Source organism: Thunnus albacares, chromosome 11 (genome assembly GCF_914725855.1).
Source record: "Thunnus albacares chromosome 11, fThuAlb1.1, whole genome shotgun sequence".
Lineage (NCBI taxonomy): Eukaryota > Metazoa > Chordata > Actinopteri > Scombriformes > Scombridae > Thunnus > Thunnus albacares.
The window spans coordinates 17,028,639-17,056,513 of NC_058116.1; the positions used below are offsets into that span (position 1 = coordinate 17,028,639).

The 27,875-nt window shown below is 41.3% G+C and overlaps 1 protein-coding gene across 1 annotated transcript; it reads left to right on the forward strand.

Moving 5' to 3' along the window:
- Positions 1 to 27,144, forward strand: LOC122992310 (activin receptor type-1-like). Its single transcript, XM_044366073.1, has 12 exons — positions 1 to 351; positions 13,130 to 13,203; positions 13,753 to 14,007; positions 14,909 to 15,181; positions 15,400 to 15,663; positions 17,486 to 17,691; positions 20,637 to 20,736; positions 22,588 to 22,734; positions 23,001 to 23,276; positions 24,137 to 24,334; positions 25,488 to 25,618; positions 26,052 to 27,144. The coding sequence occupies exons 2-12, from the start codon at positions 13,137 to 13,139 to the stop codon at positions 26,184 to 26,186; spliced, it is 2,052 nt and encodes a 683-aa protein (XP_044222008.1). The 5' UTR covers positions 1 to 351; positions 13,130 to 13,136; the 3' UTR covers positions 26,187 to 27,144.
- Positions 27,145 to 27,875: the final 731 nt, after the last annotated feature.

The window sequence follows — 27,875 nt, forward strand, 5'->3', positions numbered from 1 at the left end:
GTAACTTCCTCCTCCAATCCTGGCTGTTTGGCTTCGTGCTGCCGCCGACGTAGTGCGAGTTGTGAAGTCCAGACAGCGCTAATGTGTAAAGAAGGACAGCGTTACAACATGTATCCCGATTTCTTATCACTCCCGAACACGAAAACCGAGTGAATTTCTCACTTTGTTTGTTTTTTTTGGTTCAACGAGCGGGCGACGGACGATAATGTTGGCGTCATGTAGTCGGCTCTGCTGCTCAGACTTTGGAAAACAAATCGGGTATTGTCGGTGAAATCTCGGGAGATGGCAGAATAGTTCGACTTGCGCCAGTTGACGATCCTTCATAAAGCACTTTGAAAAATTACCCGCAAGGTAAGTTTAATCCCCTCTTATCGTAAAAAATAATTGTAATTGACGCAGGCCTGTGATTTTACCGTCAGTATTATATTCTAATAGACATTTTCGTGTACGCGGTTAGAAGTTTGCTGATGAGCTGGTGACGTGCTCACAGACGAAATCTTGTCTCTGTCTCTGTGCTTTTCTTGGTAAAATCTTGGCCTGTTTAATCATTGTCGCCACACATATATTTATTTATCTCCCTCAAGCTTAGACTGTGTGAACAAATGCCAGCATATGATCTGGCAGAGGAGTCGCCCTCACGTAGGTGAGCCTATCATTTTTTTTGGGGTGGCCGAGTCAGGAAAATGTTTTTTTTATTTATTTTTGGTTGGTTGTTGATAAATGGGTTTATGAGCTAAAGGCCAAATGACTGAAAAGAAAAGTCTCCGTTTCACCATTGCGACTTTTTTTTTTTTTTTTAATGGTTGTAATTTGAATTTAGCGATCAAATCGAGCTCACAGAATCGCAACTAGTTGTGACTTTTAAGTTTATTGTCATGCAAACAGTCTTTGGGAGGGTCTGCTCTGCTCGACCGTGTGTCTCATCATCCCATGCTGAGCACTTTTTTAACATCACAATCCTGCAGTCTTTGGAGGAGGGGGAGTCAAAAACACTTACAGTGATCTAGGGTTCAGTTTGAAACTAGTTGGTAATGAAGAATCACTTACATATTACAAATGTAATTCCTACACAACATGTAAAAGTATTTGTTGACATGCCCCCCTCCCCACCTCCTCCCTCCTTCCCAATCAGACCAAACAGGAAATGGGATGTGATAAGATTGCAGGAAATCAAACATAAAGCCAGTAGACCTGCTGATGAGAGGGTGCAAACTTCATTAGAAAGGTGTTAATGCTGGCTGAAAACATTCAGAGATAATTGTGCCGATTAAAAGATGTGTGAATGGGAATGTCTCACGCCGTATCGTTCCTCTCAGAATCCACTCAGACAATGTGCTAGATCCTTTCTCCCACAAAAATCACATTCCCACATACTAATCAAGTTTTTTTTTCCTCAGTTAGTGGCCCAAATGTCTGGGGAGAGCTTGATTTTTTTTCTTTTGGATTTGCTGTTGTAGGCTGTGTGAATGAGCCGAGCCCAGCCAAGCTCCTTTTTTTAATTTTGCAAAGAATTAACAGTGACACACTTAAACCGCTCAGTTGATATGCTGCCGATGTATACGCACGACAATCTGACAGTCCAACATATGCAGTAATAGTGTCTGGAACAGGAGACTGTTTAATCAGCGTGTATTAGCCTCTCAAAATGTGTTTGAATACTAATGACCTCCATCAGGTGAAGCTGTAATACATTGATTGAAGGTGAGAATTAGATATACAAAGCTTTTCTTTCCTTTTTTTAGCAGCCTATTATGGGATGGAAAGAAATTGACGAAATACTGGTTGATGACTTCGCAGAGCAGCCTGTGACAGGGTTAGAGGGCTGTTTGTTAGTGGCTGTGTGTTCGTGTGGTTGGTTGACAGTCTGGAGAATGCAACCCCATAGCTGACCAGTCACTGAGGTCTGGCCTCTTTGTGGGCGCCCAGCGTTCTCAGTGGCTTGCATCATGGAGTCTGGCTGATAGTGGTCAGATAATAGGACGTCACACAGTCTGGCCTGAAATATGGTTCAGTTCCAGGGGATCTTGGGGATACTGTTCTGTTCAGTGGAGGCAACAGCCTGATTGTTGCTGTTGTGATTAGCCCTCTCGTCTCTTGGTCTACAACAATGTTATTGTATGCTTTTGGGGCAGTGTCATTGTTTCAAACAGCCTATCTGTGGTAATGCAGTCTACAGCCAGTTAGGAGGTTATCTGTCTCAGTGCATCTCAAACAATAAGACTAGTGTGAAAAAGCACAGGCGCAACGGCCGACAATATTTTCCTCCTGAATTTGTTTCCAAAAGGATTATTTTTCGGGATGTTTAAACATGTGGTAGCTGTGTAATGATTTATATTGTTAATCAAGTTTCTCACTGTCAACAAGTTGCTTTGAACAATTGAAACAACTTGTCGATTAATGAATTAGACGACTGACAGAAAATGAATCAACAACATTTCTGTTAATCAGTTAATTGTTTAAGTAATTTATTAAGGAAAATGCAAACACACTCATTCCAGCTTCTTCAGTATTAATGATTTGTGGCTTTTCTCTATTTCATAAATTTAATAATATGTTGTTGGGTGATTGGCTGCTGGTAGTAATAAAAAAACAAGCATTGTGAAGATTGATTGGACTCTGTGAAATTAAACAATTGATTAGAAAAATATCATCAGTGTAATTGATAGTAGAAATAATCAGTAGCCCTATTTTGAACATGCCATATTATACTAAACTATTAGAAATAGACCTTCAATAGTAATCTGAAGGTTTTGAGTCTTACACAGGCCTCATTCAAGTTTTCATTTCCAAATTATGACTCTTGAATTCTTTGGCTGCAGACATCTTGGCCTCTATGTTAGAACACTGTCATAGCCGTTCCTTTCTGAAAGCCATAAAGTGTATAATTTGCCCACAGAGGTCTGAGCACTTGAGAAAGCATGAGGCGAGGGTGGGGGGTATGTCGGGGTTGGGATGGGGGGGGGGGGGTCGATAGACCTTCGATAGCAATCATCTCTTCGTGCACAGTAATTTGGCTGTCAGAAGCAGCTGGCAGTTTGGGTTGGAACAATATGCAAGTGGAGGGAGAGGGAAGCGCTAGCTCAAAAAAATAAAACCCTGAGCGAGTGGTGGGGGTTGGGTGGTGTGTGTGTCTGTGTATATATGCATATGTGTGTGTGTGTGTGTGTGTGTGTGTGTGGAATCAGGTTACACAGTCTGTCATTAACGAGAGAACTGCAGTTATGAGACCAAGATAGACTGCTTCAAGTCTGAGCAAGAGTCTGAGGCTCGTCGCTCTTCCATGTAGGTGGCTCTCAAGTTAGGAAAGAAAGGGAGGGAGGAGGGAGGAGATATGTCTGTGTGTGTGTGTCTGTGTGTGTGTGTGTGTTTGAGACACAGTATATGAATGTGTGTATGCGGGTAGGAGGCGTCAGCTGAAGGATAGAAAGGGGGAAGGACTTGGCTTGAAGTCTAGCGTCAGAGTAGCAACCTTTATGTGAATCTGTCAGCTATCTTGCTGCAGATTTTGGCCATGTGTCTACGTGTGTGCGCACGTGCAAATGTGTGTGCGTGTGTATATATGCTGACTTACTATAAAGTTTGACTAGCAACAGATCTGGCATCAGATGAGGCAGCAGGCTGCAGAGGAACACCGCATGTGGGTTGAATTTTCTTCTGCTCTATGCTCATGTCCAATTTTATAGAAAGGGGCCCTCTGTCTGCAGTGATATTTTTAGTCAAAAAATCCTTGAGCCTTTTAATAATTATCAGCCCAAACATATCGCGATGAGGAGAGCTGTCTGGGACTTGCGGGCACTGCAGTCTCAGCAGGACACGGGAAGTCGGAGGGGAAAAGAGAATGAGATAAAAGACTGCCTGTGTATCTGCCAGATTTTAGTCTTGTTTTGTTGCAGTTTGTGAGCTTGAACTCCTTCTGGTGGCTCTAGCCTGCACAGACTTATTGATCTCTCTTATTCTGTGTTCAAATGTGGATGAAGACCAGTGGAGACAGAGAGAAGGGAGATGAGACACTACTGTCTGCACAGATGCGCACACACACACACACACACACACACAGATCTGCAGTGCTCGTGGCTCCTCTCGTCTCTTCTCTCCACACTAACCCCAGACAGCACTGGAGACAGTCTGCAATACACATTGTATGAGCTCTTCAATCGCTTCAGTGCTCTTGTCTTATTGCTCAGCTGTTAGGGGGGGAAAGTTATGGCTGCTGCCTCTCACTGATCTCATTCCCAGTCCCAGGCATGGGCTCTTATTTGGTGTGGGCACTCTGTCTACAAATTGAAAATAATTTATGTTTCATTTCATGGGTCATAAGGTTGTAAACTGAAGTAGTTCTGTTATGATGGTTGTAATTTGGAGTCACATTGATGGGGGTTTACTTGACTTAGTCCATTCGATTTCCCATGTTTGAGCCAAATAGGGTAGTTATAATGTTTCAGTCATTCAGTGGTTTTGATATGCAAGTAGATCAAGCAATATGACTGAAGTTCATATAGCCTAATATTGATATAAATATTTTTTCCATATCTATCTATCTATCTATCTATGCATATATATATATATATATATATATATATATATATATATATATATATACACATGTATATTTGTTTGCAAAGTTAGTTAAATGTTAAACATTCTATGTTCAATGAAATTAGCTGTGTTCCACAAATAAATGCAAATAGAAAATGTCTTAATTAGAATTTGCTTTGAATCATCAATTTGGACATAAAACAATATGATCATATCATCGTGAGATCATTTAGTCTGTCTTCACAAAAGTTAAGATAATTGATGAATTGTTTAAGTTATTTTTAAAGCAAAAATGCCAGCAATTTGCCGATCCCAGTTGCTCAAATGTGAAAATTTCCTGCTTTAAAATGTCTTTTAGAATAGCAGGAATGATCTGATCCAATCCACTGAATCGGTATTGTTGCCAATTCTGAAATTATTAAGCAAATCGGATGTCGGCCTATTGAATACAGTTTTCTCCATGCATTTAAGGCAGCGGTGAATCTTTACTGTGAACCTGAAGTGTAGACAGTGACTTTTACAGTTAGCCAATGTTACCAAAATGTACTCCATATCATATCATCATCTGCAACGTTATATAGAGACGCTTTCTGCACTTTCTGTCAGGAGTTTGTTTGAAATTTTGCTCGGACTAAATACGTTTCATTACATGTTTAACAAAGCCTGATTTTTTTTTTAAAAAATGGCCCAAGAAATGTGGACTGACATATCTGTTGTTAACATCTTTTGGCAACTGGAGTAAAAAAGAAAAAACACCTCAAAGAAACTATGTTGCCCAGCTTGTCAGTTTTGATCTGTGTATGACGTGTATGAATGTCTCGATCTGTAGTTACAGCCTCACATTAGTCTCACATTAGTGTACACGTATCTAAGCTCCATACAGAGACCTTAACGGACTTTACATTGCGCTGGTATTGGATTGGTATTTGCCCATATTTCTACAGACCAAACAATTAATTGATTAATTGAAGTTTTTGGTAGACTAGTTGATAATGAACATAACTGTTGTTTACAGCCCTGATCATCACAGTATCAAATAAACAATGATAGTGAACTATTACCCAGCCCTTGTGCATGGACTGTTTGAATTGTAACTTTCCATTTCTGACTTAATCATTAAAAACTGTTCACTACTAGTCCTAGAAGTTCAGGAAATGTCTGAGCCATAAAGAGTCCGTTGACAGCAGGATGTAATAGCTCAGGGCACCTGCTCTACGGAGCATAGTGCTGTATACACGTTTATTGTTTTGTTGCCAGCTGTTTGCTGAGTGATTATCATCATGGTGGTGAATGGTTTGGTCAATGTTTGTGGGTCACACAGGGAGGGGTAACATATTAGCCCTCTGACTCCTGTAGCTCAGTGGGCACAGAATCAATCAAGGCTAAATATTCCCTGAACTTTGAGTATCAGCACACACAGTTCTTTGGTTGGTTCGCTTGATTTACATGTTTCACAAAGAGAGAAATATGTTAAAAGGGTGTACTGCAGTACAAATCAAGGTGTCCTTTTGAGAAAAGTATTGCCACAGGGCAGTGAACTTTGTGAGATGGTCTTTGGAGGGTAAGTGTTTGTGCATTCCTCTGTTGGCAAACATAGCTGAGGGCCATAAAGACGGTGTTTGAATTGGCTGTTTCAAATGTTTTGATGGCTGTGTGAAAATGAATGTCTAATTGCTATGGTGACCATTGCACAGAACACTTGTTAACAGTGTCTTCTTCACAATGCTGTAAAACCTTCCAAGTTGTGTCTCACGAGATGTCAAGCAACACAAAGCCATAATAAAGCCTCGCGAGAACCACAAAATTGCTATCCTTGTGGAGATACTTGCTCAAGTTGAGCTTCTTTTGTGTGGGTGATGTTGTGTCTTATCATAATGTAGAACTTTTTGCATTGTCTTGTTGTTAGACTGTCGTAAACCCCCAGTCTTTCTATCTTAAGTTGTCCTCTGTCTCTCTTACAACTACTGCCTTTGGGTGTTCTGTCTTGTCTGCAAACAAATCAAACTTTATCATGAAATTTTATTGGAAACAAAAGTGAAATAAAAAACGCTCGTCTGATTTTAGAGTGTTGCAGTGTGTGTCAGGGTGGTGGTGTTTGTGCAGAGGTGGAAGGTAGGGTGGGATTACATCAGGAAGAAAAGGCAACTATTGTCTCTGATTACATTTGATCTAGGCCAAATACACTGTATGTGTGAGTGTGTGTGCACATTCTCGGTTGCGCTGTATCCAAGGAACAAAAACCTGCTATGCTGTTGCCTGCTGCAATGAATGTGTTAGTGAGAATTGGGCATTAGCAAGGGGGCATTTGCATTTGATTACATTCCTGACATTGTGAAAGGCTGCATTCACACCAAATCCGGCAATGCGGGAAAAACGACAGTCCTCCCATTCATTTCAATGGGGGTAGTGCATTTAGGCTGCAGGAGTGGGGACCGCATGGGGTTCAGCAAAAAAACACAGTGGCCGTCCAGCAAGAAGTTGAACCAGAATCAACTTTTGCCAAAACGTAACCCGACTACATGCTGCGGTGGCCAATCATGTAAGCTGGCGATCAGACCAAAGACGCCAATGGGAAGAAGAACCTTGTTTACCGTTTAGCATTGTAGCATTGTGCTGTTTACCGAACAACTGTGAAGATGGAAGAGAGATTGATCGCTGCCGTGATGACCTTTCCAGAGTTGTAAAATCCTGCCATGAGGGAGTACAAAGATGTTACTAGGACGAGGGGAGGACATTTCTCTTTGTTTGATAACTTTTCAAAGTAAAGTTAGACTTTGTCAGTGTCTCGACTCATACAAGACAAGAGGAAAAAGAGACAAAGCGCAAGCAAGCTGAGAATGCGAACGTGAGAGAGAAAGCAGTGGTGGTTGAGCGAGCTAGAGAGTGAATGAATAGAGGGAGCGGCGGTAGCGAGAACAAAGCAGTGAATCAGAGAAATAAAATGTAATTGCAGTTATGTTGCACAAATAAACAATGCCCAACTTACATTTTACCATTACACAAGACTAATTTACCTTAAAGGTCAGTCCACCTTAAATGAGCTTTGTCAGGTTAGGCTAACGAATTGTTGCTAACTTTGAGGCTAAACCCTTTTGATAGACTAGATTTATTAACTGACTGTAGCCTGTACTGTACATTTACTGCCAGATTGACAACTAAGTGCTAACCGTTCACCGTCACTTTTCTGCCACTCACTCTATTCGCTCAACTACACGTTTGCTATGCACACACGTTACTAGCCGCCCTATTCCTTAACAGAGCTATGCTACTCTTATAAGAGTACCTTTCACGTAGATGTCCTTTGAAGAATGAGGAGAGGGAGGATGACTCAAAACAGTTCCACAATAACATAGGGAGTTATCATGCTCACACAGTGTGCGAGTGAAAATCATTAGCACCCTATTGATATTAATGATCGTGTGAAATTTTAGCAGCAGCACTCATAATTTTGCAGTGGTGGAGCACCACTGCAAACACTGTTCTTTTTTCTATTTACGGCCCAACAATTCATCAGCCAGTCATTGTACAATCTGACATGCCTCAAAATTGATGTCGTACGGTCTGACACAGATCTGTGACCAAGATTTTATTAGACCCATCTTGCACAGTGTGAAATGCAATGAACCTGCAAGAGATATCTCACAGAATGCAGGGGCCTTAAGCCAAACGAAAGCTACACAACAGGCCTCCCACCAGAGATGACTGGTGTCCTAGATGACAGGGCTCATCAGATCTGCCCTAAATTTGTTTGCCTCATTTGTTTTAATAGATGACACTATGACACAAGATTTTTATTTCCTCAAACACCACAAATAATGTATTTAATATCATTGATTAAGAATTTCTAACACAGCCAAACTTAATGGAGAACCATTATGCTTTATGTAAATTGTCAACACGTTGTGAAGTAGCCCTTTATTTTGGGAATCCAGGTTTTTATTTGATTTGTGCGTTTGTCTTCCTGATGCTCAAATATAATTTAAATCCAACACTGACATATGAGTCATTAGTGTCCATCCTTCTTTTTATGGAAGGTTATATTGTACTTTGTGCGTGTCTGTGTGTGTGTGTGTGTATTCCCTCGTTCCCTTCTAAAAGTTTATGTTGTTTCCTTTTTCTCTGACTTAGTTTTAGTCACCCAGAGTGTTGTATTTGACTGTGGGCAGAGAGTGTTTTTTAGACCGAGGTGAATGTGTTGATTTGCTGAGCCTTAGCGCGAATATAAATGTGGGCTACTGCAAAGAGGACGACTTTCACCCTCAGGTCTGTATTACACCCACATCCACCTAGGAGCGAACCATCTGTGTGTCCCTGATGGCATGCTGGCACTTTGGCTGTCTAGGTCTGGGTCGGGGACAGTGACGGGGACACAAACAGCAGGCTCTGCATCGCTCCAGTCTCTGCCTGTTTCTTCCCTCGCCGCCCTGCAGTTTGCTGCAGTTTCCTCGGTGCCCAGGCTATTTGTGCCATGGTAACTGTGCCAGGCTGCCAGCTCAGACACAGATTCCACCTCTCGTCTCCCTCTTTGCCAGCATGATGACTCAGCAGCTCCTGCAGGGCTTCCAGCCTCCTCCCTCCTCAACCTTAGTGAAACACCATGCTCATCAGGCAAAGAAGTGTTTTGTCATTCTCTCCTTCTTCCTGACCTGAATACAAAACAGACCAAATTAATAAAGCATCCAACTAGACTATTACAATTCTCTTTACTGTTAAAAGGTATTTTAACAGTCAGTTTTAAAATGTCACCTAGAAACAACAGATGGTAATAAAATCATAGGTATAATATGACATTTGAAGATGAGTAAATCACTGTATTTGAGTGGCATGCTTAATCATCTCTATCTTATTACTTTTAAGATCTGCTCAACGTCTTATGGAAGTGCTTATCAAGATAGGCCTCTGGAGTGGGATAACTGGAAAGAGTCTGGGAAGGGAAATGTGGCGTCACAAAGTGCAAGTGCTGATGTAGGATCACTTTCAAGTCCCTCCAGCAGCACTCAGCAGGAGTCAACCCAACATACTTTTCACTGGGCCAAATCTATTTCAACTATTTCTCTTGTGCTGTACACACTTGGGGCATCTTGTATTGAGCTCCGTGTGGTTTTCATATTTCCATGTGCAAGCTGAGTGCTTACAAATCTCAGAGGCACTGATATCATGATACAGGAAGAAGTAGTATTCAGATATTTTACTTAAGTAAAAAGCAGAGTACAAGAATTGTCACCTAAACAGACAACAATGGATCTCTACGGCACTGTGGAATAAGCTATATCAGGCTTTGCTACACAGACAATGTGTTAGTAAGATCAATTCATTATTGGTTTTGGTGTTTGAATGTCACCAGACTTAATCTGCAAAATATCTTGTAACTGTAGCTGTCAAATAAATCTCTCTCTCTCTTAAATGGTGTAGCGTAGAAGTATGAAGGAGCTTAAAATGGAAATACCAATGTACAAGTACCTCAAAACTACCTGTGATTTTTTTTCGCCACATGGGGGAAGTGGAAACAAGTTGTGAACACAACTTTGACATATGACCTCATAAGTACACATCCAGGACTTTCGGAGCAACATTATTACTTTTGAGTTGTGTCTCTGGGAACCTGGTAAATGAAAGTCAAATATTCACTCTTTTTTAGCTCTGTTTTTGGTCTCTACCGGCTCCTGTGAAAAATATCTGGCTCTTTTAACTGTTAAATTGTTGACAGTGTTCACCAGCTACTCGCTAACTGTGTCTGTTTGCTGTCTGGTGCTGAGCAAGTAGTGTGCAGTAGGTTGTCATATGGTTTTGCCAAAAACTGCTATGAGAGTGAACCAGAACAGTAAAGTTGCAGCCAGCCAGCAAACGATGAGCTGAAACTCACCATAAAGCTTCGTAGAGCTGCAGGGTTGGGTGATAATATGTTATTTTCTTTTTATAATTTGAGAAATACACATTATGTCATTTGAGACATTGTTATTCAAAAAAAAAATACAGCTTATACCTGTTTTTAGTACACTACATACAGTAAATGTACTTGAACTGCAAAACACTGGCTCAAGACACTCATAAATGGCAATGAATATGAACTGCCTGACCTTTCAGAGGTTTAAGAAGGCAGTTAAATTGAAGGGATCAGCTTAATAGATGTTAAAACAAGCAACTTTCACACCGTTCATATGTAAAATAACACTTTGCCATCTTTTCAAGCTCGTGTGAAATTTCCCTCTGCATTATGCAATAGTAAGACCTATTAGATTATCAGCTCCAACGCCAATGAATGAACACGGAAAAAGTATTAAGTTATAATTACCATGTGGTTTTCATACCGGTTTACTATTTCAACACCACATCAGGATATAGGAAGAGGGAATAAAAGGAAAGATGGGGGTTGAGACAGATAGAGGGGGGGGGGGGAAATGAGAGCAGACCCTTGGCAGGATGTCAGCTCCGTGAACACATACTGCAGAAGACTGCCAGAGAATTCAATACGCAGGGATAGAGGGCTGCAACACACACATACACACAGCGCCATAAAGTTGTCTGCTCAGATCGCAATCAGTTCTGCAGATGCGAGCCCTGACTCTCTCCCTCCCAAGAATCCCTTCTGAGGTTTCCAGTATCAGGACAAGTCCTGGCTGCGTATTCATCAAGCAAAGCTGTTAGCTAGTTTGATATGTTACCAGCAAGCTATGCCTCATGTGTGGATAAATGCGGGTGCTTATGCAAAATAAGCAGTGTAGTACATACAGTAGAATTAGCATTTGGCAAATACATGCATAGACATGTTTCAGAGACCACAGCTCTTGATAGCTTACTTAAGAAAAAGTGTATGCGTGGGCGAGAGGAATTGAGAGTGAGATCATTTCAGTGTCCCGTTGAGGGTCTTTCAGCAGCAGATGTAAACAAATCATTGCAGCAAATCATTTACCTACACTAATTGAGGCCATTAAGTGGAGCTTCGTGACATGCTCTACTAGTTAATTGAGGTGAGTTATTGATCTGTCAGCTGCGTGTGAGTCAGGATATTGTGCTCTTTGTTGTCTCTCTACATGAGTGATGTGAGTCAATATCAAGATAACTCAGTCAGACAAAATCACTTTTTTTTTCCGAGGCTCTTGTACTCAATAACGCTTCGCTCCAGACTATTGTCTCTGACTCCTTTCGCTCGTCTCTTTGTCCCGCTTCCCCCCGGCCCCTTGGCTTCACCGTGGCCCAGCCGACCGTCTCCCGCCAGCATGGTGCTGTTCTTCCCACTGTCCCCCTGGGCACTGACACCAGACACGTCTTTGTCCCACTTCCCTCCCTGTAGCCTACCTCACTGTTGCAGCCCACCCTGGCCCACACTGTCTTTTCCACACTGGCCCCAGTTCTCTGCCCTTTACTGACCCGCTGTCCCCCAGTTGCCCCCTGGCTATACCTCCCTTACCGCCTCCTGCCCGCTCCCTGCCCCCATCGCCGCTCCCCTCTCCCCTGGTCCGAAGGGAGCAGACAGAGCTCCTGATTATCTCTGTGTGGCAGCCTCTGTTTTGTGCTCTGATTAAAGGAGCAGCATGTGGTCTGTGTGTGAGCGGCCCGTACAGACGCCGCTGTTAGGCTAATGCTAACATTACGTGCTTAATCATTTATGTCTGGGAGACGGGCACAAAGGCTTGGGGGGGGGAGGGGTGTGGGCACTGGGGTATTTATCAGTGGCACAGATGCACTCAGGCGCACACACACATGCTGCCAAGATAACGGCCGCGGTGCTTAGTATGGCATAAACGGGGCACGCTCCAGGCTATGATGTCTCCACAAAACTCACATATCATCTTTGTAAAATGGGTAGTTTTGAGGGGCGGGGGGGTGGAGGGGGGGGGATGTGTGAGTTAAACTGGTGGTCTGTAAAAAATCTGCCACTGTGGGGAAAAAAACACCAAATAAACAACTGCTAGGCGTATGTGGACGTTCCTGCAGACACATTAAATATTGAAGGATTAGACTGTCTCCAGGTCTTTAAACGATAGTATGTGGGCACCCACACTCATTCTCCCTGCTGTGCTCCTCTCCTCTTTCTCCTCCTCCTCCTCCTCTTCCTCCTCCCCTCACGTCTGTCTGCTCCTCTCCCCTCTGTGCCAAGCAGCCTGTCCCTCCAACACACACACACACACACACACACATGCACGCGTACACACACACACACACACAAACATCAACACACACACTCATGCACGCACAGAAGCAGCCAATAGGAGAGCACCAGTCTCCCCATTGCTTGCCACTCATTGCCTTGTTGCCAGGACAACAGGAAGGCATGAGACCCACTTTACTTGAGCATTTTAAACTTGGTTTTGACTCTTTTTTTTTTTCTGAAAAAAGAAAGGTCTCCCTCTGTAAAATTGCTCTCTCTAATACTCTTAGGTCAACAGCAAATCCTGTCATTACCTATCTGTGTCTCTTGGTCTTTTGTCTCACTGACCCGAAAGATGCTTTACAAATGTATGAAAGCTATTTTAATGCATCAATGTAGAAATCACCATCCTCTATTTTGGAGGCAATTGCAGACCTTTTTTCCTTGAAAAACACCCATATTGATGAAGCGGTTTTGTTGTGTCTGTCTTTTTTTCCCCTCTAGGTCTACAATGACAGCTGGGGACATGTTTCTTTTAGTTTTCATCGTCCTGGTCCTTCCCTGCTCTAGCTTGGAAGGTAAGCATCTTCCTCTTCCAGCATGTCGCCACACTTCAGACATAAAAGACAATGAAGGAATTTAGCTTTCTCACTAACTATAGACGAGTTTAGTCACATTACAGGAGCTCAAACACTGTCATCTGGAACGGTGTGTAGTGGACGTCTGTGTTCCCACTTTTATTTCTTTTATTCTAGTTAACATACACACAGTCTCTCAGCCTCTGTGTCTTTCTCTATCCCCCTCAAGCATCTTACATGCATAGACCAATCATTCACACAGCTTTTTTTTTCCCCCTCTCCTCACCCTGCTCAGTCTGTCTCGCTCTAATATGCTGTCTCAGTTATTTTAAACAATCAACGTGGTACGCACATTCAGAATGCAGTGAAAAGTGGAGCAAGCCACTCTACGTATACACATGCATACTTACAAGAGGGATAAGCACTGATCATTTACTGTCACAAAAGATGAAGGGGAATATTATTTGCATATGATTCCCATGGTTCCCATGCTGCACTCTTATGTACAAGGACGAATTCTAACCTGTTCTCATAATTTTTCTTTTCTAGGTGAGAGCAGTGTGAGAAACTCTGAATGTTTGTGTGATGGGTCGTCTTGTATCAACGGGGAGCGGTGTTTCGGCCAGCAGTGCTTCACCTCCCTCTCCACAGTTAATGGGACTTCGGTCCTCCAGAAGGGCTGCATTGTGGGTAATGAAGCAGGCTCCTCGCGGTGCGAAAGCCCACCGACTGCCGAGCTGGTGGTGGAGTGCTGCTATGGGGATTTGTGTAATATGAACATCTCCTTGCAGCCACAAGTGAAAGGTGAGGCATTTGCATTGGAAGCATTGTAACATTGTGTGAAAAACACTCCACCTGAAAGTCAGTCAGGAGAACCAGGATTTTTATTATCATCGCCATTTAAAATAGTTAATTATCTGAAAGGAACCATTTAGTCTTTTTAGAATACAGAGGAATGAGAAAGGGGTCATTTTGTCATCCCATTATCCTTTACCTTGCTCCACATTTTGTGTTTTCTCAGTGTTTTCCATAAGTGGGCAATTTGTGGTAGCTGAAACCTTGCAGAGGGTCTTGTACTGGTGGGAAGCTCAGACAGATGTGACACTTCAGAGTTTGCTGCAGAACATCTTTATTAACAAGCCAAGCAACAAATTTAGGAAATAATTTTACAAATCTGCCCAGGACTTTTCTTGTTGACTCGTTAATCAGGAAACAGTTTCAGCTGTATTTCCATTAGGACTGAGCAATGTGATTCAAATCAATATCACAATATTAATGCTTTATGGATATACAATATTTCCTTCATTGATATATATCCTAATATGGTAAATGTATGCAAAATGTTGTGTTCAGTGCAATGAATTATGTTCCACTGTTCTGCATTACATTTATGAAAATATTGAATTATCATACAGGCAGAGTTTTAAAAAGGTAACAAATACAACATTCATGCAAAAAACAGATTGGGAGAAAATCTATATGTGGAAAAGACTGATGTCAGTGTTAGACTTTAAATATGGAAATCATTTTCTGTCAAAACTCATACATTTCAACTTACTGGAGTGTCCTCCGCAATGACTGGCCAACAAAAAGACTTTTTCAACTTGCATGTTTTCTCATCTGAGTAAATGCCATTTAATATAATGGCATACTAATGGTATCGCTCTAATGGGTTTCCCCCCATATCTCTGTTTCCTCTTATCAGATGTTGAACCGTCTGCTGGCAGACCAGTCCTCAGAGACCAGGAGTGTTTTTGCGAAGGCGGCGAGTGTGAGCGTGACCATCGATGCACAGGCCAGCACTGTTTCTCCTCTCTGAAGATGATTGATGGGGCGGCTGTCCAACAGAAGGGCTGCCTGAGGGACGACGAGGAAGGCAGAGCCACCTGTGCCACGCCACCCTCATCGGCCCATGTTGTCAAGTGCTGCCAGGGCCATCTGTGTAACATGAATGTCACTGTGCAAGCTCCAGGGAAAGGTGACTTTGTACACATTGTACACATTTCTCTTGGCTACCGTTCACTATAGACCTTATGTCACTTAAGACTGTGCAAAAGTGACAAAAATCTATTTGCGTTTACTTTTTAAAAGCCATAAAACACAACAGGAATATTTGTAATGCACGAATAGCTTTATTTATCCTTGTTGGAGGTTTACCCTCTAACCAACTAAATCATTTACCTGAATCCTTTGCAGAGGAGGAAGTGAAGCCTGTGAAAGAGGAGCATGAGTGTGTATGCGAGGGCAGCTCATGTGCGACAGGGAATCGCTGCATGGGCCACCAGTGTTTCTCATCTCTGACTGTCAACGCCGGCTCCCTGGTGTACCAGAAAGGTTGCTTTAAGGTCTACGAGCAGAGCACATTGACTTGCAAGACCCCACCCTCCAGAGACCAGATTGTGGAATGCTGCCATGGACGCCTTTGTAACATGAACAGCACCGTGGAGCTACCTGTCAAAGGTACAGTACTATACTTCCCAGAATGCAGTTTGAGCACTGTTTTCTGCACCTTTTTGTCAAGGTGACACTCAAGAGCTCCATCTGTTGACGTCAGTATTGAACCGTTTTAACCAAAACATCCTTCCACAGAAAATGCTGCCTAGATTTCATCTTTTCAGAGTAGGCCACGTGGGTTAGTTATTGCTGTGTTAGAGTCAAATTTATTCATCCCTCTTCTGCATTCTCTACCGAGAGGGCTCCGCCATCAGCAGTGAAACTGTGTGCCACGGCTGTTGTGGATGTTTTCTGTTGACCTGAATTACACCTCTGTGCAGTCACACTCCTGGCACCTTATGAAACAGAAATGGGAGAGACAGTGGGCAACCAGAGGGAGGTTTTGAATATTCTTTAGTCATGGTTCACTTCCTCTCTGTCCTCTCAGAGGCTGTCAGAGCTGTCTGACAGGAGCTCAGGGGGTGAAGCCACCTGGGAATTACAGAGAGGCAGATGCAGAGAGCTGTTGTTGCCCTTTTTTTCTGTTTACCTGCACTTTTCCCTCCACAGCAGTCTTTTATATTGCATAAATAAATAGTTGTACCTGAAATATCTTAGCTCTCTCTCTCTCTCTGATTATACGGGAAATATGCTTATTCGCTTTGTCTCTGAGAGTTACATGAGAAGATCCAAACCACTCTCATATCAGTCCACTGAATATGAAACTAGCAATAACAGCTAGCAGCCGGTTAGCTTTGCTCATCTTAGAACAAAGACTGGAAACAGCTGGCTTCTCTTTTGCTTAATCCATACAAAAACAGAAGTGTAAAAACGACAATTTGTGGTTTTACCAGGGGTTATGTGTTTAACTATTTCTTGGCCGGGAGCAGTGACTTCCTGGAGTCTCTGCTGGCTGCCTGGCAACCTCAGGGTGATGACAAGACTCAAAAATGCCTCACTAATACTTGAGATAATATTAGCAAATAGGAATTATTTATGTTGATCTTACTCAAGGCTCCAGTTGGATGCGGTGAACCGCATCTTAACAGTTCATCTCAACAATTTGCATGATTTACAGATAACTTATTAATTTTAGAGAATTAACTGAATGTCCTGTAAAATGTTCTGGCGCTCACTCTGATGTAAACATTCCTCATCCTGTGAGGTTGCTAGAAATACCATTGTATGAAAAAAAAAAAAATTTCCATATAAATTTGTCTAGCTAAATGCATCATTTCCTTATGTGTTTGGTTTAAGTCTAGTGAGCACCTAGAATGTGTTGCTAGTTATGTGTTTATGGGAGAAAGAGTTCATTATGTGAGTTGAGAAAAGGGGATCATTGTCTGTGCTGCGGGCAGAGCTGAGCAGTCTTTCCCTTGGAATGTTTGGAAAGTGTGAATGGTGGTCAGTTCCTCGGGCTGGCCTCTGCTGACTTGATGAGATCCACTGTGTGTGTGTGTGTGTGTGTGTGTGTGTGTTTGTGTATGTGTGTGTGTGAACGCTCATACGCATTTGTGTTCTGTGTGCACCCCCACGCTCAGCTGGTTTCTTCAGACGGTCTTCAGAGTTCTGCAAACCTGTGATTTGTGTATTATTGAGCCTCAGCATGTGTGGTCCAGTCAGAGGAAAAAGCTACAGCAATGAAAAGTTTCCCCTCCAATGTACTTTATTATAATCACCTTTCCTTGAATCATAGTTATGTTCTAGTTGATGCTCCAGTTTGTTTACTTCAAGCAACTATACCCACTCTCTTGACAGGCAAAAACCACAAAAAGCAAGCTTTATTTTGTGTTCTAAAAATGTCCAAAATGATGACCTGATTGAAGTAAATTTTCCTCTTCCCTCGCAGCTGAAGAGCTATCGAGCTACAGTGTAACCACGCTGGTTATCGTCATCGTAGCGCCCATCATTGTCCTCATCATCCTCTCTGCCATCGCTATCCTGATGTTTAGACGCATCCACCACAACCAAATGGAGAGACTAACATCTCGAGATGCTGAATATGGAACTATAGATGGCCTCATAGCATCCAACGTGGGGGAGAGCACTCTGGCGGTGAGTAGTGGATACATAATAGTGGTACAGTATGTGCAATATTAAGCCCGATCAAACTTCTGTTTTTTATTTTAACCCATTCATTTTCCTTTCTATACCAGCTGCCATATACTGTAGGTTTTGTAAATTATCCACAACTTCTAGTGAGGCACAAAATACCTGCTGTGTGAAAGATCTTTGAAGTATGTACAGTGCACCTGGGAAGAAAACACTGGGTGGAATGGATACCTGAATGATGTGGATTTACAAACTTAATGTACCTCACCATAAATGTGCACTGTACTCACAGCTGTATTATGTTAGAAAATATAGACCATGACTCAGGAACAGATTATGATATATTAAATAACTTCAGGCTCTGTTAAATACAAGTTTGGTCAGTTATATTCAGTACCAGTCAAACGTTTCTCTTGAATGACAAAGTATGTCTTCTTCAGCCTGATCAGAATTGAAAATATTGGCCGGTTCGGCTGCTTTATTTAAATACTGATGTTAACAAATATTTTACTGTGCCAGGAAACATTAATACCCTACATTTAGTTGTCTTGTGAAACCATTTCGAGTGTGATAGCAGCTTTCAGTCTTGTTTATGATTGTGGGTGGTAAGACGGCTGTTTTCTTCGATTACAGAGAATCCCTTTTAAAGTCATGCTGGAGCGCAAATATGTGCTCCAACAACAGAAATGGAAACCCCATCTGAAACTATGTGTTGCATTAACTTAAGGGATTCATCTGATGAGCAAGAACAATGTTTGATTAGGGTTTTTGGAGACTTCCTCCTCTTCTTTGTACACATTTGAACTATTTCCACACAACAACACGATACAGACATAATAATTGATACGATAAAACTTGGCACTGTCATTGTATTTAGAGAGTTTAGCCTTATATGCCAAGTGCGATCAACGCCAAACATGGCACGCATAGTGTACTGACAGTAAATTCAAGTCAAAATAAAACCAGTCAACTGGATCTGTTGTTGTTAAGTTGTAATTGTTACTTTCTGCAACTCATTAAATGAGTAAATCACTAAATAGAGAGCACAAATAATTCCCAGAATCCACATGTTTGTTAAATTAACTGCACATACTGTAGATAAACTGTAAGAAGCACACTGGTAAAAAAGATTTTAATTTATTACAGTGCTTAGTGTGTTTATTAGATCAACATGTGCAAGTCTCAAAAAATGATTAAATTCAACTGTACAGACAGTCAATTATGAACTTTGTGTATTATAATCTCCAGAGTGTTTGGTAATTGTTATGTAAAAACATTAAAGCAGCATATGGTGGCTGCAGTTATATGGCTGTATGGGGGCATTAGAGCTGTTGCTGAAATTTTTAAAAAAGTCTTTAAAGTCTTTAAAACTTGTTTTTGCTTCTTCCTCGTCATTTTTCCTGTCCGTTAGTGGAATGTCTTTCTCTATTTATCTTCTCTCCCATCAACCATGGATTGTGAGTTTTCTGCATAGTGGTTTATGTTTTGAGGCCCACTAAACTGATCCAGAGTTTAGGTGGAGTCCTGTGGTTAGCGTTTAGTCTGAAAGACAACCCAGCACATTCACTGGCTCACACACTATGTAATCAAGTTCAGCAGAGACAGCTCACAGTCTGGCATGAGCCCTAAAAAAATATACGGTTGTTACTGTCCATTTTTCTGATTTCATATCCTCACAAGACCATACTTTTGTACAATAAGAAACTAAAGTGATCGGATTGAAAACATTTATGTCACATATGTAGTTATAATCTTATGTCTTCTTCGGCTCTTGTGGAACCAAGGATCTCTTTTTGTGAGCATGTTTAAACTCTTCAAATCTCAGATTATCACATACATATTCTATTAAGTAACTTGGAAATAACATGTGCAACTGTTAAAGTCACTCATGGATGTGTATATATGTGTTTGTTTGTCAGAGAGAGAGAGATAGCTGATTTTGGCTTTCTGTCAAGCCATTTTCAAAGTCCATCTATGCACTTGGCAATGAAACGCCCAAATATGGAGCCACATAATGTTTGTTTCAGCATAATTAAAAAATACTTGGCAGCACCACATGTATGAGAGAGGTTATTAGGAACAGTGGTGTGGCTGTGAAAAGCAAATCGGACTGAAACATGTGCTCGTCCCGCTACATCCTGCCGCCCAGAAGTCGTCTCTGATTATAATGATATTGCTGCATTCTGATTGCATTCTGCTGCTTAACAGCCTGGCCCAAATACACTCTCCTAAAAACAATCCTCCTGTACCAAAGAGAAGGATTTAAACTCTCCGCAGAGCTACTCATTCATTTTATGGCCTCTGTCTTGCATTCCTGTGTTGTCATTCCAAATTGTCTCTTGCATTATGCATCTGTTTATCTGAGGCATCACTCTCCTCTGTTGTTTTCAATCCTAGTGGTTTGTTTTTCTCAGCAGCTGCTGGCTCTGTTGCTCCGCACTGCCCTCCTGTGTCGGTGCTTGGATGCTGCATGTCTTATAGCTGAGATAAAAATAAAAGGCTTAGCAGCATTGCGCCTGTTTGGGAGTCTGGCCCTTGGATTAGATAAAATCTCCAGCGCCCACACCAGTCACCAGGGAGGGGGTGGCACTTCTGTTGTTTACTCAGCAGGGGGCACCCTGCACCTCCAGCACAGACACACACCCACACACATGCACACACATACACACACACACAAACAATATCCTGGCATACACACAGCTTGCCCCCCTCCATCCCTTGTGGATGCCACATCAAAGGCGTCCTGCTTGTTAGCTTCCATCTGAGTCCCAGATGCTCCTTATTTCATCATTTTTAGGCTCTAGCCACAAGATTACTGTGGGAAGGTTTTCATTCAGATGGCTCACTTGAAAAACATACAGGCACACATGTAAATATATGTATATACACACACACACATTTAAATATACAAGCCCTTAACTCTTTTTTTCTGTTTTTCTCTTTCTAAGGATCTGCTGGATCACTCCTGCACTTCAGGAAGTGGCTCAGGACTCCCCTTCCTTGTTCAGAGAACCGTCGCTCGACAAATCACACTCAATGAGTGCGTGGGTAAGTGTCCACTTAAACACTGTGTTGTTATTGACATTAGCACTGTGTAAAAATATGCAGCCTCCTCATTCATTTCAATGAGACCTTTGTGTCAGCACAGTGGGGGTGCCAGTACAGAGGGCTTTGGGGAAAGAAATGTGGCAAAGTCCCACAAATAAAGTTGATCCTGGCTCAGCTTTTTCTCTCTCAGAGCAGCAGAGCAGAGCAGAGTATATAGACAGAATACAGTGTAGAGTTGTGCTAATTCTGTTTACTTAGATGTTTTGAGGAGGAGGAGCAAAGTATCGCTGACTTTCCAGAGTTAAAACCTGCCACAAAGGAATATAAACTGCTGTGTTGCAACTTTGCCTCTGATAAGCCTTCAACATGGTTTGTAAATCATGTTTTATCTGATCCTAATACACTTTTTTTTTCCAGCCTCCCAAATGGATGTTCTAAGAGCACCCAATACATACAATACAAATACTTAATCCACAGCAAACATACCCTTCAATTCTACAAGTCTGTTTTGCAACAATAGTATCAGATTAATTTTGGATTACATTTTTGCTCAGAGCGCAGCCTGTGGATTTTGTCCTTCATCACTCACACAGGAAGTGCCTTGGGATGGGATCTCTTATTAGCTGAACAGAAGGAATGATTACAGGGAGCAAAACCAGTTTCAGTGTTCATATGGGCACCTGGCTGTTGTTGTGAGCATGTCTTTTTTTTTTTTTTAAATTTGAAATAAATATTTGGGTTGCAAAACAGGCCAGCGCTGTGAGGATATTATGAAAAGGAGCCAGAAAGCATGTGCAACAGTCCCAGCAATCAAGTCCCCAGAGCCAAAGTAGCACAGATTTTATTTTTGAGAGTGGTTGCAGTATGCTCAGTGTCAGAGAAAATATCACCAACAGCAAACATAATTTCTTACGGACAAAAACGTCGTCATAGTTATCGGTGTTCAAGGTTAAGATAGTTAGAAGTTAACTCATCGCCCCTCTACATCACTTCTGTTGTCACATTTGGTAGTTGCTTCTGAACTTCCCAAGAAAATCCTAACAAATGAAATCTGCATGAATTGACTTTTTTTGTAGGGGGGCAGCACAATCAGATTTATCATTTACACAGACATCACCGTATCGCTGGCTTAAAAACTTGCTACGGTGAATGTGGTAGTAAACTGTCGCCTGTACACATCAAGGAGACAGATGCATTGATTCAGCATTCCTTTAGGATCGTTTTTCAGCTCCCCTGATAAATGTAACTCCAGTACTCACCGTCCTTTTAGCCCTGTCTTGTTCCCAGCAACTTCTGAATGTGACTTTCTTCACTAGTCAATCAGTTACTTTGTCTGCTATTTGGTGCAGGGCAGCCAGCAGACAGTGACTTTTATCCCATCTTGTGCTGGGAAATGTTTCCTGTTGAGGATGGTCAAGGTTAAAAAAGGTTTGCAGAGCTGCAGCATTTTCTCATGACAGACACATTTGATTACATGTTAACAGTTAAGCTAGTGATAAATGCAGGTGTAAAGTAACACATTATGCGAAACACAGTGTAATCAAATCAAACCTTTTGAAACCAACCACTGTTTAAGTTTGATTATAGTACTTTTATTGAAGTTATTTTTTTGCTTTGTCATTTTTTCCAGATGCAAAATTTGACATTTGAAATAGGGTTACTATGGCAGTTGTCCACAACAGTAACTCTCCATAATAATGTAGTTATTACTGCGTTCACCCTTTCCCAGACCCAACACTCGTTCACCCCTTCACACCAACAGCGAACAGGTTTTTTCGTGTCTCTGCGTCGTTGTGAAAGGTGTTTCCGTTTGTGCTGTTTGGTCATTTCTCCCACGTTTCTCCGCACCAGGTAAGGGCCGTTACGGTGAAGTCTGGAGAGGCCAGTGGCAGGGAGAGAGTGTCGCTGTCAAAATCTTCTCCTCCAGAGATGAGAAGTCCTGGTTCAGAGAGACTGAGATCTACAACACAGTACTGCTGAGACACGAGAACATTCTGGGTACGTAGCACATGATCAGACTCTGACGAATCTGACCCATAAATGCATATGTATGTGTAATTGCTAATTAAACCCTGCTTAAGCAAGGTGTTTATACTTCATTTTAAAAGTAAGAAACACGTGAGCAGACCATTCCACTTTGTCTTTCCTGACCATTTATTGAGCTGTAGTGTCCAAACATGTCCCGATGATTACATGTTACCGTGTATGCGTAGGATCAAAACCTTTCAGCATAATTAACATTATTTTTATTTGTCTCAACTTAGGCTTCATAGCTTCAGACATGACTTCAAGGAACTCCAGTACGCAGCTGTGGCTGATCACTCACTTCCACGAGATGGGCTCCTTATATGACTACCTTCAACTCAGCACCCTTGATGCGTCCAGCTGCCTCCGCATGGCGCTCTCCATCGCAAGCGGTCTGGCACATCTCCACGTTGAGATCTTTGGCACTCAGGGCAAACCGGCCATCGCCCACCGAGACCTCAAGAGCAAAAATATATTGGTTAAAAAGAATGGGCAGTGCTGTATCGCTGACCTCGGTGAGTTGTAAAAGTTTAATTTATATATCTGCTTTTAAGATGTGGATGGGATGTATTTTTAATCCCTACACAAACAGTGCTGCCCTGTTGAGCCAGTCATGACAAACATAGTTCAATCCCACTAAACTTAATTTTTAATTCTAGTGGAGATCCCAGAGTTTACAAAGATACAAATATGTCAAGCTGAATTTTCGGTAAACGCGTAGAAAATGATGCACAAGATATTGTGAATATTTCCATTGGATTGAATGGTGCAGCCATAACAAACAAGAAGTATTGGGTTTGAATATTTCACTCAATATCATATAGCTTCAATAAAGAGCTGATCTAAGCTGACACATCATAAGTGTAAAAAGGATTTTCACCACCCTCAAGCTCCTGAAAGAGTTAATTGTATCTTATGTTTCATGAATGTTGCATAAGAGATGCATCTGCAGTAATATCAGAAATATCAATCTATCCACTTAGCCTTACTTATTGTCAATTTAGGAAGAACAACCACTGCTAGATGTGCCACCCGGCCCTTAACCAAAAACACATTTGGAAGAACTCGGACCACTTTATCCAATACACTAATGTTCCATTTGCAGATACTTGAATAAAAACGAATCCAGGTACAAGCCCTAACATGGCGACAGGCCTGATGTACTAAAGTCTGTTCCGGATGACGCATTTTGCTGTCTTGAAAAACATGGTAGCGGCTGTTTGTGTCTGAAGCGAGTTGTTATGATGTAGGAGTACATCCTGTGTAGGGGAACAGGTCTGTTTACGAAGACATTTAAATCAGCGTGTGTTCGGTGTTTTGTCCGCACCCCAGTTGTCTGAGATGGAAAACATAGTGTTTTTTGTTTTCATGCTAGGTCTGGCTGTCATGCATTTTCAAGACACCAATGAGTTGGATGTGGGCAACAACCCGAAAGTGGGCACAAAGCGTTACATGGCCCCTGAAGTGCTTGATGACTCCATTCAGATGGACTGCTTTGAGTCCTACAAAAGAGTGGACATCTGGGCCCTGGGCCTCGTCCTGTGGGAGATCGCCAGGAGGACAGTCAGCAATGGTCAGTACATGTTTTACACATATTTTCCTCAATACCATAAACTGAGGGAAATGATTCCCTATAAGCAGAATAATAACCATGAATATCATATATGTTAATGATCAGAAAAAACAGGTCGCATTGATATTACACCAGTTTTTCAGACTTAAAGGATGGGTTCACAGTTTTTAGAGTCTGTCCTAAAACAATAGTCAGGCTCCCAAATGAACATCGAAGCATGTTTTTCTCATTACTTCTGTTCATACTGGCTGTTAAGATATTCCTTCATAATGCACTTTCAATGTAAGTGATGGGGAACAAAGTTCACAGTCCACACAGAAATGTATTTACAAGCTTGTTTGAAGATAATATGAGGCTTCAGTCATCCAAATTAGTCTAATCAAGTCAAAAAAAAATTGTTAGTCTTTTTAGTGCCAAATTCCCTCTTTTTGTCACTATCCTTCCACTGTAGCTGAACAGGAAAACACTGTCTATCGAGACACAAAGAGGGAATTTTTCACTAAAAATACTGTAACTGTGGAAGATATCCACTTTGTTTGACTAACTCAGACAACTGAAGCCTCATATTATCTTCTGATAAACTTTTAAACCCCTTTTATGCTCAAAATGAGGACTCTGGATTTTGTCCCTTACATTGGAAAGTGCTATTTAAGGGGAATTTCTGAACAGGAAGAACTACTACAGCGAGTACAGTCTGTTTCAATGTTCATTTGTTTTAAGACTTGAAAAACTGTGAACCAACCCTTTAACACAGAATCATTGCTTTCATTAAGACAAAGTAAAAACTTTTCTGCTGTTGATGGGAAGATTTGGCCTTGGTACACACACCCACATTCACTGTCTGTGGTCTGCGGAGAAGCCAGAGGCATCTGATGTGAAAGAAAACCTACTTCCTCCTTCCACTGTCAAATGGGTTTATCGCTTTATGTAAAGAAAAGGCTTTCAGTAACATCTGGGATATTGATTTACTCCCGACACAGTAACCTCACATCTCCGTTTTTCCCCAAGGCTGCACTTAATGCAAGTTAAGGACAACGCTGTGAATTAATGAATTCTGTATGATACTCATTTGTCAGTATAAATCGCATTGTGCATTTGTTTGAAGTGATTTGATCTTCAAAGTGAATCGCTGCGTACTCTGCTCTTCATGTAGGCATCGTAGAAGACTACAAGCCGCCTTTTCATGACGTGGTCCCAAGTGATCCAAGTTTTGAGGATATGAAGAAGGTTGTGTGTGTGGACCAGCAGCGGCCCAACATCCCAAACAGATGGTTCTCAGACCCGGTGAGTATTTTCAAAGCACCTTTTTTTTTTTTAATTAAAGTTTGCGTGCTTCTAGGGCTGTGTGATATGACGATATATATCTAGTGATGATAGAATAACGTCTATCATTTCATAATATGCTCTATTGTTTATTTCATTGTGTCGCAGATCAAACTATTTACGGCAATATTTTTTGTCATTTGTCCATCTTTTGCATTTTAAGAGTAATTCAATCCATGCAAAAGATGGACAGACACACACCAGAAACTATTTATTCATTGAATTTACAGAAATTGTGCTATATCATGATGCATATCATTATCAGGATATAAGATTTTGGTCAAATCGCACAGCCCCACGTGCTTTTTGTACTAAAAGCCTTTCATTAATATTCACTATTCTAATGTTGACATGTGACACACTGATTAATTCATTTTTCCTCATTTATTTCCAGACTTTAACCTCCATGGCTAAACTCATGAAGGAGTGCTGGTACCAGAATCCATCAGCCAGATTAACAGCGTTACGCATCAAAAAGACTCTGACAAAGATCGACAACTCTCTGGACAAAATCAAAACAGACATTTGAGCCTGCCTTGAGAAGAAAGGGCACATACTAAACTAAAGGCCTTTGAGGACATCCAGAGGGTGGACCATCTATAGAAATCTCAGAATACAAGAGACTTTGATTGGTTCCGTGCCCTTATAGTGGCACAGACCTATATTTATTTTAAAACACTTGGCGGGACACATTTTGGCATCCAAAGATGGCTTACCAGGCATTTCTGCCAGTGGTCTTGGAAAATAGGAAAATATGTATTCATCTCATAACATAGGAGCTGGACTGTTAGCGAAGTTCTTCAAGGAAGAAACAGTTACCCGGGCATTTGAGTAGACTTGCTTTTGTTAGATTTTGACACATTTTTAGTTTGAAGACTGTCTGAACATATTATGTTTAGCAATTTCACTATTTCTCTTTAATTGTGCCGCATTGTTCATTTGCATTGTGGTGGATTTATTTGGAAAAGACATCAACTTGCCAAGTTAATCTGCGTACTTTCATAAACAGTGATCACAGCAAGGAGTGTTGCAGTATCTTTTACTTTGTTTCTCGTGCATTGCTGTTTACAATGCTGTCAGGAGGGTTCTTGGGGTTTCATCAATCATGTAACATTTAGTTGTATACACTACATCAATGGAACTTCTTTTCCTGAGATATCGTCCAACTAAAGGTACTCTGCCGCAAACCTTTTGTATATCACCGTAGATTTTACAATTAATTATGTACCTGTTCTATGTTTTGTTTCTTCAGCTTTACAGAGACAAATGCTAAAAGAACAAATAAAATATCTGCTAGATGATGCTGAACTCTATTCCTCCAGAGGCCTGTGAGTAAGCCTGTAAAGCCTGTATACTGTCTTAACGCGTGCATTGTTGTCTTAATGCGTGCATTGTCAAGTAAATGAAGTCAAACTTCAGCCTTTTTTAATTTCTTTAACATTTTATATCAACTAGTGATTTCTATTGATTAAATAGAAAAAACTGTATTTTATCTGTCTCATTTGTCTTGATGATGTATCCAGTAGATATATACTTTTTTTTTTAAACTTTTGATTTCACTGGTCATTTTGAGTTTACCCTTCTTAGGCTTTGATGTTCATGATGACAGTATTATTACAGTTATTCAAGGTCTTTAACATCTAACCAGTAATGTTGGTCATGTAATTTGTATTTTGGAACCATCTGTACCATTTATAGTCTCAAATCAAATCCTATTCAATCCCACGTTCCAACCGCTGTCTTGTAATTTATAAATCTAACAGGAAATGCAGCAGACAGCTTATGGTAGTGACCAAATCATCCACATCTGAAGCAAACTATTGAAGCTTTAAAACTTTCCAAAAATTCAAAATAGCCAGTGACTGCCTCTATTTTTGTCATTATAGGTAGAAATGTTTGTTTATTGTGATTTCAGTCAGTGTAATACAGTAAATTATGCACAATAATCTATTCTTACTGTAAAAAGCTTGACATCTGCAATAAGCATGCAACAAGTTAATTTATATTCCTTTGGAAAAGGTCAAAGGCCCGGACATTTTCAGTGCCAGCTGTAAACTGAAACTGCCTGCGCGGCAGATATCTTGGTAGATGTCAAAGAAAAAAACTGGGCTCCTGATGGTTCGCTGACTGATTAATATGCTCGAGCTGAATACTGAGAAGCCAAGACGCCCTGCTCACATGCGTCAACATCATATTCAGTGTCATTCGATCCATCCTG

Excerpts from the sequence above, each read along its gene's own strand:
- LOC122992310 (XM_044366073.1), top strand. The coding sequence starts at position 13,137 with ATGACAGCTGGGGACATGTTTCTTTTAGTTTTCATCGTCCTGGTCCTT. Across the intron at positions 14,008-14,908 it reads CTTGCAGCCACAAGTGAAAG|ATGTTGAACCGTCTGCTGGC; the intron begins GTGAGGCATTTG and ends TCCTCTTATCAG. Across the intron at positions 20,737-22,587 it reads CACACTCAATGAGTGCGTGG|GTAAGGGCCGTTACGGTGAA; the intron begins GTAAGTGTCCAC and ends TCTCCGCACCAG.